General features: G+C 31.9%; 2 protein-coding genes across 2 annotated transcripts; one reads left to right on the top strand and one right to left on the bottom strand.

Moving 5' to 3' along the window:
* Positions 1-712: 712 nt before the first annotated feature.
* On the top strand, positions 713-2935 carry LOC109861343 (putative nuclease HARBI1). Its single transcript, XM_020440953.1, has 7 exons — positions 713-1120; positions 1202-1295; positions 1378-1568; positions 1779-1914; positions 1999-2143; positions 2332-2526; positions 2653-2935. The coding sequence occupies exons 1-7, from the start codon at positions 969-971 to the stop codon at positions 2826-2828; spliced, it is 1089 nt and encodes a 362-aa protein (XP_020296542.1). The 5' UTR covers positions 713-968; the 3' UTR covers positions 2829-2935.
* Positions 2936-3088: 153 nt separating this feature from the next.
* On the bottom strand, positions 3089-4998 carry LOC109861342 (coiled-coil domain-containing protein 39-like). Its single transcript, XM_020440952.1, has 6 exons — positions 4671-4998; positions 4482-4562; positions 3926-4366; positions 3804-3863; positions 3594-3708; positions 3089-3466 (listed from the first exon to the last, which is right to left on the bottom strand). Exons 1-6 carry the CDS (start codon positions 4776-4778, stop codon positions 3222-3224), a joined length of 1050 nt encoding a protein of 349 aa, XP_020296541.1. The 5' UTR covers positions 4779-4998; the 3' UTR covers positions 3089-3221.
* Between the last annotated feature and the right edge of the window lie 5709 nt (positions 4999-10707).

Here is a 10707-nt window from a genome sequence, read left to right on the forward strand (position 1 = left end):
GCCACCAGCGAAATATACCCAACAAGTGCCCTTGATCGAGTAAGAAACTACATTATGTTCCCGGTCGAGAAGCCGTCAATGGTGAACACACTTGCACGCGGAGCAATGGGACAATCTGTCCTCCAGATAGTGTCTCAATCTTGAATTTACTGGACAAAGATTTGTTGAATCACATCGCCGAAAACGCTGGGCATAGACATTGGGAAGACTTTATGACTTTTGGGTCAGCAAGCGCTGGCGTCCTAGCAATAATACTCATCTTCCGACTAGCCAAGTTGGTTATCGACACCGTCATCCACGGATACGTACTCTACTCGGTGTACGGATAGATTTTTCATGTTGGAGCGGTGTAAACAGAAGTATATCTTCTGTCTCTCAGATCTTGCTCACAGCTCGTTGCCGCTATTCCCACTCCATATCTATAAGCTCTATGGTTAAAACATGAATTTCAAGAGAAGGTTAACTTAGCGTAGTTGCTCCGTACTTTGTCAATTAGTACGGCAAGTTTTTGCACTTTAGCCAATCAGGTTGTTTGTCACCAGGCGATCAGCCAATCAGATGTTTTTACTTACTTTGACCGACTTCCTGGACGAATTTTGAAGAAAGAAACAGTGGACGTGACTCGTGGAAGTCCAGAGAACTAGAACTAACAAAAAACCGTTTTGACCAATTAGACGACTTTACGAGTTTTTAAGCAACTTCCTGGGGGTCGATTCTGTATCTAATCTGTAGTGAAAATGTGACTTAGTGTGATTCCGTAACTTTTACCATAGTGAAAATGCGAGCCATTTCACGGGAGTTCGTACGGCAAGAAATTTCTTGTCGATTGGTGAAATCAGAGAGAGAAGGACTGAGGATAGACAGAGAAAGTAGACAATGTTGCGTGACGCGTTTTTGTGACGGTTTATAATTGTAAGGTTAAGTGTCATCGTTTCGCACATATTCCCGAAAGTCCGTTAACAGCAGAAATGGCAATATACATGGGAGCAATTTTATTATTTCGTGACGAAGAGGATGATGATTTTGAACATAATCGAGTTATGAGTGTTACACGTAGACTACTCAGAGATGCATCAGATCCTTTTTCGATTTCTGATAACGAATTTCGAAAACTATATAGGTAAATTTTTGTATTTACAGTTCTTAGTAGTGACAAAAGCTTTATATTGCAACACATGATTACTTGCTTTTTATGTTTTAGACTGACAAAAGATGTAAGTCGTACATTGATTGACGAATTGGTTCCATATATGCCGCAGAAATTACGAAAAACTGCAATATCTTATGAATTACAAGTACAATATATTTAGAATTTTCTATGTATGTAGTGTCATTAAATTTTTAACAATATTTTTAACCTTATTCTATTTTATTTAGATATTGGCATCATTAAGCTTCTTTGCATCTGGATCTTATCAAAGAAGAATTGGCCAAGATTTTTTAACATGTATGTCTCAAACATCATTCAGTCGTTCTATTCATACGACTGTCAATGCACTGAATTGTGTGATGGACAATTGGATTCGCTTTCCAGTAACTGCTGACAGAATTCAAGAAATCAAACAAGGGTAATAATTAATAATTTTATTATGTATGTGTGTTTGTATGTATCTATAATGCAGATTGATTAAATATTAACTTATACTTATAGGTCTTCATATATTATAACTTTACTATTATTTATTTTATTTTATATTATATAACATTTAATATAAGTTTTAAGTGATTGGCTTTTAAGGATTAGAAAGTAGAATATTCTAAAATAACTTTTCTTTCAGATTTTTTCTAAAAGGTGGTTTTCCAGGAGTAATTGGAGCAATTGATGGAACACATGTCGCCATTTTTCCACCCGAAGTTGAGAGGGAATATTTATTTATTAATAGAAAATTGTACCATTCATTAAATGTGTTAGTTGTAAGTATATAAGTATGCTGAAATACATATAAATATAATACTATAGTAATAATAAATTATTAACTAGTTAGTATGATTTCACAGATTTGCGATTCTAAGTGCGAAATTCTCGCTGTAAATAGTGCTCACGGTGGCCGAACACATGATTCTCGAGTATTACGATCATCGAGAATATTTGCTCATTTACAACGGAGACACAGAGAGGGTGAGACAGATTCCTGGCTTCTAGGTAAATAAGTGTATTGTTCATTAATAATATTGATACAGAGAAACAATCGCATTTATATTTTACTACTCGTCTTTAACAGTTTGTAATTTTTTTATTTATAATTTTCTTTTTCAATTCAGTATCTACTTAAAAACTTGGCAGCTGTGGTTAAAAAATAATATTGTACTGTTTTTATTGGATTGTTTTAGGTGATTCTGCATATCCTCTTTTACCTTTTTTGTTAACACCAAAATTAAATCAAGAAGAAAGAACTCCAGGCGCAAGATATACAGATCACCATACACAAACTCGTGTAGCTATAGAGCAATGTTTTGGTATTTTAAAAGGTCGCTGGCGTTGCTTACGTAAAGAACGAGCTTTACATTATTCTCCACAGTTTGCTGGTAATCTCACTTTTTAATTTCTGTTATTAGTATACAGGTTTTCTTGTATTGTTCTATTTTATAACATAGTTGCTATTTTATTACTTATTGCAATGTGTATATGTCGGTGAAATATTTTCTATACAGCTCTCATTGTCNATGCTTGTTGCGTTCTGCATAATATGGCAATGAGATGGGGAATTCCTACTGATGAAATACATCTCGACGATCTAGACATTGAGCCGCCGATACCATATGCTGTTAACGACATAAGTGGAGAACAAATCCAAAATCAAGTAATACAGTGGTATTTTACTAATTAATNTAAGAACATCAATATAAATGTCGAATTGTACATAAATTGCATAAAAATAACATTTTAATATTTGTATTTTTGAATTGTAAAAGAAATAATATTGAAACATTATTGCGAAAGAAAATATATGTTTATATTTCAATAAAAAATATGTTTATATGTAAAATACATTTGTACTTCAGTCTTATATTATTTATTTTGNTGTCCTTTATTCTTATACTTTAAATTTATACTATACTATATTCTTAAAGAAAATATATGTTTACACTTCAAATTAATATATGTTTACATTTCAATAAAATATGTTTACATTTCAATAAAATATGTTTACATTTCAACGAAGTATATGTTTACATTTCAACAAAATATATGTCAAATACTTTATTCTTATATTCTAAATTTATTCTAAATATTGCGGAGCAATAGATTGCATAATATTCGTTAGTTCATTAACCTTTTCAACTAACGATGTCAGGAGCTCCGTATGTTTTTGATGAGCTTTTTTCATAAATTCGAGTTCTTCTATGGCTACAGTCAATCTTTCTTCTTTCAATTTTAACATTCGCTCTTGAATATTGCAGTAGTCCGAAGTGTGNTGTTCAAATAAGTGTTTTACGTTCTGCTTCTTTATCTTTCTATAAGTATCTGAAGAAATTCAATCATTATGAGTAATATTANTTCCCTTCAACACTAGAATGTTGAACAAAATTTAATGAAATATTGTTGGTATTACACAAGAGAGAAGTCCTTATTAGTAATTAATGTTGGTTACCTTGGTCATCACTACNTCTCTTATTTTTAATACTGGAATTAATGCACTGTACTTCTCTCTCTTTTAGTGTCTTTTTTTTTACATTTTCTATGTTAGTAAATACATTGGAGGATGTCTGGAATGGAACAACATACCTTTATTGTATAAACTGCTTTACTGTATATATTGCAAAGAATACATTGCGTTAAAAAGAAATGTATTATCACTCACATTTGATAGGAGATTCTTTTTCTCAAAATTTATTACGTCACTGGTGTCCAAGGAGTCTTCCTGAAATGTATAAAATAACAANATTAATGTTATAAATTTAAAACTCTGTAGTAATACAATACCTCAACATTGATCTGCCAGGAAGGAACCGTATTTTGTAGTATCTGGGAGGACGACATCTCCCTGGAATTCTTCCAAGAATTCTGCAAACTCTGTGAGGGTCTGGTGGTTTGCCACATGGAAAAATCCTCAAAATTCTGTGGCATCCTATTTTTTTTGGCAGTCGAAGAAGTAGAAGTGAAGTCTAGCAAACTCTGAGAATCGAAATTCTCCTTCAAGGTGTTTGAAGTAAAACAATTCTGTNATAATAAATTATCATCATCAATTGCTCCTCCTTCAGGAATGTTAGGCATCCCACTGGCTTCAGGTGTCAGAAATTCCAATAAATCATCCTCAGAAGGGCTTGTATCTAAAATTTTTGGTGCTCCTCCTCCAGTACCTGCTACATGACTTTTATATGTAGCTACTCTTTTTAATAAATTTGACTTCCAGTCACGCCATGTCTATTACAAAAAAAAAAGAATGACCATTAATGTCATATTATTATGTCAAATAAAATTTATAGTATTATTAATACCACTAAATCATATGTGACTTTCAGTTCATGTAAATATTTACCTTTGCCCATTCTTTTGACAACTTTTGAGGACCGGATCCTGCACAATTAAGAGTTGCTGTGAGTTCGTTCCATAATTCATCCTAAAATACACGTATTGATTGATAATTCTTACTTACAATTTATTATTTCTATTATTTAGTATTTGCAAAAATATTTTATGTACTAACAAAACTTATAAAATTACTCACTATTTTTCTTTTATTTTCGCGGTTATAGCGCAATCTGCCTCTACCGAAATCAGGATGAGATCTCATAAAATTAACAATTATTTGTTTTTGCTTCTCTGTCACATTCATTTTCTTCTCAATTATTTTTATAATCACCAACTAACCTAGTCTAACTCAGCCGTAACGTAAAAACGACGAAAAAGACGGTACAGCTCGACAAAACGATTTTCCCCACTATGTCACATCTAGTAATTTCGAATTTTCACTTCGACGTTACAGAATCGCGCGAACAACTTCGCGTGAGATGAAAGTGCGAAAAGTGAATGATCTCACTTGAGTTACAGAATCGACCCCCTGGTCGACTTTTAGGAAAAGAATTACTTATCATCCTCTTTTGTTTTTTCTCACTCCTACTTCTTGCCCTTTACATTTCCTCTCTAATTTTCTTTTCATCTCTTGCCACTTTTTCACGTTTGTTCTCTTTCCTGCGTCTCCTTCTTTACCTTTTGTCTTCTTTTCTATTGATCACACCATCGTTTTCTTTTTAGTTTCATCTCTTGTTTCTCTTTTTTGTCTTTCTTGTTTCTTTTCTCACATCACCAAACTATCACCAGATCATAATCCGAGTTTCTTTGTTCATCACTTGTATTCTTTATCATTATTTTCTTTTATATTATTGTTTCAAATTGACCATCCTAGCTCCTCAATACTACTTATTAGCAATCTCCTCTTCTTTTTCACTTTCATGTCTCGTGTCCTTCTTTTTCCTTCTTCTTCCTTTCCTCCTTGCTTTTTTATTTTCCTGTCTCACTTATTTTAGCATTAAAATTTCTTCCCATTATTTTTTTCTATTTTTGTCTTTTCCTCTATCCAATCCTTCAAGTCTACCATTTTTCTCTTTATTCTATCAATCACGTATACTCCTATTATAGTACAGCATTTTTTTCTGATTTCACTTTATTTATCATTATACTTTTTTTCCTTTTTTCTTCTTCTTCCTTCTCTATCCCTCTCTCTCTTCTTACTCCCACTATCATCCCTCTTATTGCTGTCCCGTTTATACTTTTTTTTTTTACCCATTGCACCACCCAACTATACCTTTCCGTCAGAATCTTTATTAGTTTCTACCATTTTTTAGTATTTCTCCATGTTTCTATTATATCAGTATATTATAATTCTTTAATCCTACCATTTGTTTCCTTTTTTCTTCTTTAAGTTTTTTACCTCTATTTTCTTTCCTTTCTTCTCTTCCCTTTTGTCCCTTCTTCCATTTCTTCCGTTCTTTTTTTCCGGTTGTTTTACACTTTCTAACGCTTATCCCTTCTTATCTCATCTTTAACAGTTTCTTTCTCAACTCTGATTGTTTCCTTCCATATCTTTTTTTTTGCTACCTCAAGTATTGCCAATATTCTTCTTATTTCTTTCCTTTTCCATGTCATATCATGCAAACCAAATCTTCTCTTTTTGTATATTTTTAGGTGTCTCCTAACTTAGTTTTTTAGTTTGTTGTTTGTCCACTTTTACCTATATCATTTTGCTTTTATTGTATCATTCAGCTTTATCATAGTTTTGATTTTACCTTCAGTTCTTGTCTTTCAAAATTTTCTCCACCCGTCATTTCTAATCTCGTTTTTTTTCACCTCTTTTATTAAAGTTTGTCTTCTCCCATCCACATTGTCCTCATTTTGTTTCTTTTCTTTTTTCTGTCTTTTTACTTGCTATCCTTTCCTTCTTTTCCAGCTTCTTTTCCACCTCTTACTTGTGTGGTAAATATTTAGAAAAGGTCACGCCTCCTCCGATTTTAATGAGCTTGACATATGTTGTCAAGGGCACCTTTCTGAGTAACAATCAAAAGGTTTTAGCCGTCGCTCGTTGTTTAAAATAAAGGTAAAAACAGTTAAAGTTTCAAAACTAAATTTTTATTTTTTGACATTATGTACATTTTTACCATAGCACATAAAACAACATTATTCAACCTAATTTATAAGATGATCGTGCAATGGCGACTATGCACAAACATTTTCTGTGTTAACGGGATGTAGGCAAACGGAACTCGTGCAACCGTCAATCTAGGCAAAAAAAATCTTGGGTTTCGTGATCTTCTCCATAGCATTTCTGCGATGGTACGCGCCACACCACTATTATAAAATACAATATAAAACAACAATAAAGAATCAGATTGCAAAATCATAAAATGCGACTATAATCTTATTAGTATATATTTGTATAAAGAACATCTTACCAAAAGTCACATGTGTACCTGTAAATGTAATTAAAGCAATGAGATGTTTTTGCTACTTTGACTTCTTACTCTTGAATAGTGTCGATGAAGTCTATTTTTTCATATAAAGTTTTTTCTATTTTACATCAGCGATATAATTTTGACATTTCTTTTTAAGTATCTAAAAATATTTTAGAGTTATTACTGTGTATACATTAATATATATATATGTACATATGTGTATTTATTTATTTCTAATATCTTTAAATATATATTACAAAGTATTATCATGATNGCATTGATTGCGTTTGTTCTTCTTAATGCAAGTATTGCAGAAGAATCATTGTGAAAGTATTGCACAAAAATGACATCATGAATGACGACAATTTCGCCCATTTCGTCCTATAACTTTCTTTCCCCTATTCTCCCTCTTCTCCTTGCTTTGTTAGTTTTTTTTTGCTTTACTTGTTGTAGCATTAAAATCTTTTCCTTAGTATTGTCTTTTCAATTCTCTTTTTTCCTTCATCCAATGTTTAAATTCTTTCGTTTCTCTTTCTATTCCATCATTCACGTATGCTTCTATTATTTTCTACCAGTTTTCTTCTAATCCCATCTTCTTTATCATTATAATTTTTTCTCGTTTTTCTTCTTCTTCCTCTTCCATCTCACTCTCTTTTTTACTCCCTTTATCATTACATTCCTCTTATTGTTGTTCTTTTGTTAGGTTTCCTTTCCACTCCATGCATCTTTGGATTCAATTCAAAACAATTGTCATCTTTGTATTGTTTTAGAAATAAAAACAAACATTTTTAAATACTGTCACTTCTTTGTATTATACCTATATTGTTTTTTTCTTTTTTCTTTATCTTTCACTTTAACTCTCTTTTATTATTTTTCCTTTTCTTCCTTTCACATAATTCTATATATCATTTTTTTCTTTTATATCCATCCATGACATCTTCTTTTCTCCTCTATCTTCTAAAACTTCGTCTCACATTTTTTTTCTCTTCCTTACACTCCTCGTCTTTTCATCTCTTACCTTTTCTCTTCCGTTTCTACACTTTTTGCATCTTTTTCTCAAACTCCTGTCCTTTTTCTCTTGATCACATTATATTTTTCTTTTAGCCTCATCTTCCATTATTTCTATTTTTTCTTTTTTTCTCTTCTTACATAGACTATCACCGAATGATAATCCGAGTCTTTTTTGTTTATCACTTGAAATCTTTCTATTTTTTTCTTTGACACTACATTTTCCATCACATATGGTAATCTATTACCGTTTCCTCTTTTTGTCTTGTGGACGTGTACTCTCCATCATTAGTTTCTCTTATATCATCGTTTCAAATTGACCATCCTAGCTACTCAGTACTACTTATTAGTAATTTCTCCTTCCTTTTCACTTTATTGTTTGGTGACTTTCTTTTCTTTTCTTCTCCCACTTTTTCTTCATCAAATTTTTCAATTTTTCCACTTTTTTTTCTATTTTCTTATATAAGTATACTCTTACTATCCTACAGCATTTTACTTCTAATCTCACCTAATGATCTCACCTAACTTCTAATCTAATGATTTGTATAATTATACCTTCTTCCGTTTACTCTTCTTTTTTTTCTTCCATTTGTATCTTTCTTTTTACTGCTATAATTATCCTTTCTATTGCTCTCTTTGTTTTAGTTTTCTTTTCTGTTTTACTCATTGCACCTCACACCTACATTTTTCCGGTAGAATCTCTTCTATCTTCTATTATTTTTTTGTTATGTATCCATGTCTCCATTAATACCATTATATTCTCATTCTTCAATCCTACCCGGAACTCTTTATCTTTACTTTGAAGNCCGGCCACATTCCAAAACGCTACTTTATAACTTTTTTCCTCTCTTCTTTTTACTGTTTTCCTTCCTCTCTCACTCCATAAGTCTTTTACCTTTATCTTCTTCCTTTTTTCTCGTTTTCTGCTTTTTTCTTATCCATTTTTTTTTCTTGCTTCTTTTGCAGTTATCTTATTTTCTTTAAAGGTTCTTGTTCTTATCTCATCTCCATCACTTTCTTTTAATTATTATTGTGTTACTTTCCATTCATGTATTTTTTTCTTTCTTTGTTTCTTTTACCGCACTTACTACCACCTTATTCTTATTTCCCTCTTCTTCCATGTCATATCATCTACGATCCAAATGTTCCTCTGTTTTAGATTTTTCGTTCTCTTTCAAATTATTTTCTTATCCTTCTTTTTTTCCAATCCTACCCATACCATTTTGCCTTTATCCTCCTTTTCACCATTTAGCTTTCTCATATTTTGTATCTTAACTTCAGCCCTTTTTTGTTTCAAAAGATGTTTCATCCGCGCTCTCGTGTTATCTCCAATCTCCTATATTTTCCACCTTTTATATTACATAGGAATGTAATATAAACACTCTTTTTTCTTTTCATTCCAAATTTTTCTCTTCTTGGTTTTTTATTCTCCTCTTCAAGGTGTCCACCTTTATTCACTCTCCTTCTTTTGTCCTTTTGCTTTCTATTGTTTCCATCTTTTCCAGCATTTTTTCCACTTCTTTACTTTTTTTCCATCTCCTTTGTTTTCCACTTACGTTTTTCCTCCTTTTGTTTCCATTTTCTTGCTTATTTTTGTTTACGAATTTTATACATTTTTCTATTTTACCTCTTAGTGTACCTAATTCATTCTACTAGTTCCCTTTTTGCTTCTTCCTCTTTGTTGTCATGTTCTTTATTCGTCCCTCCCGTTTCATTTTGTTTTTCTTTCTGTACCTCTACTTTTGTTTTCGGTGATCTTTGCATTTACTTGCTCGCTTTAAACATCCAGTCACTTTTTTCCGCTTTTCTCATCCTCTCTCCTGATTTCTTCTTCTTTTTTAGTCAAATTTCTAATTGTGACTCCTCACTTGTTATCTTCTTTAGCGCGTTACCTTCTATTTCATTCACCCTTGTTATTTTGTTTTTTCCTTCTTTTTCTTCTTTTTCCATTTCTTATAGGGGTTAAGTTTTAACCGTCGCTCATATTTTATAAAAAAATTACAAACAAAAAAAGTTTAATAAATAAATTTTTTTCGTCATTATGGACATTTTCTTCACGTTATAAGCGTGTAAGCAGGAGGGGCTGCGCGTCTCTGCAGGGGAGAAGCTACACCCCTCTTCTACATCCTCCTGAGCTTATCATGTTTTGCGTAAATATTACCTTCTGTTTATGATGTTTTATTTTTGAAAATTACATATATATAACTTTGCATAAAATAATTCTTTAGTTTTTCTCAAAGGGGGAGCAAAGAGAGGGGCGTAGCCCTCTCTGCCTACACACTTACAACATAAAAAAAATATTCATATTGTTAAAAAAAACAATTTATTATTTATTTATTTAAACTTTTTTTGTCTATAACTTTTTTAAAAAAAACGAGCAACGGATAAAAAGTTTCGCATAGTACTCAAAACAATGTCCTTGACACTATATGAGAAGCTCAAGGTGATCGAAAGGTAGTCCATTATTGTCACTATTTACCCTAAGTGTTTTTTGTCCATCACTTGTATTCTCCATCTTTATTCTTTTATATCATCGTTTCAAATTGACCATCTTAGCTTCTCAATACTACTTATTAGCAATCTCGTCTCCCTTTTCACTTTGTTGCTCTCTGACCTTCTTTTTTCTTTTTCTTCCTCTTCTCCTTGTTTTTTACTTTTCCTGTCTCACTTGTTGGGCGTGTTCCGTTTGACCACAGTACGATTCGACATCGATCGATTCGACACCAAATTATTGGACACAAAATTATTGGACACAGATTTATTCGACACCAAATTATTCGACACTGTACGATTCGACACCAAATTATT

The sequence above is a fragment of the Pseudomyrmex gracilis genome, unplaced genomic scaffold, assembly GCF_002006095.1.
Source record: "Pseudomyrmex gracilis isolate BER0280 unplaced genomic scaffold, ASM200609v1 scaffold_697, whole genome shotgun sequence".
Taxonomy (NCBI): Eukaryota; Metazoa; Arthropoda; class Insecta; order Hymenoptera; family Formicidae; genus Pseudomyrmex; species Pseudomyrmex gracilis.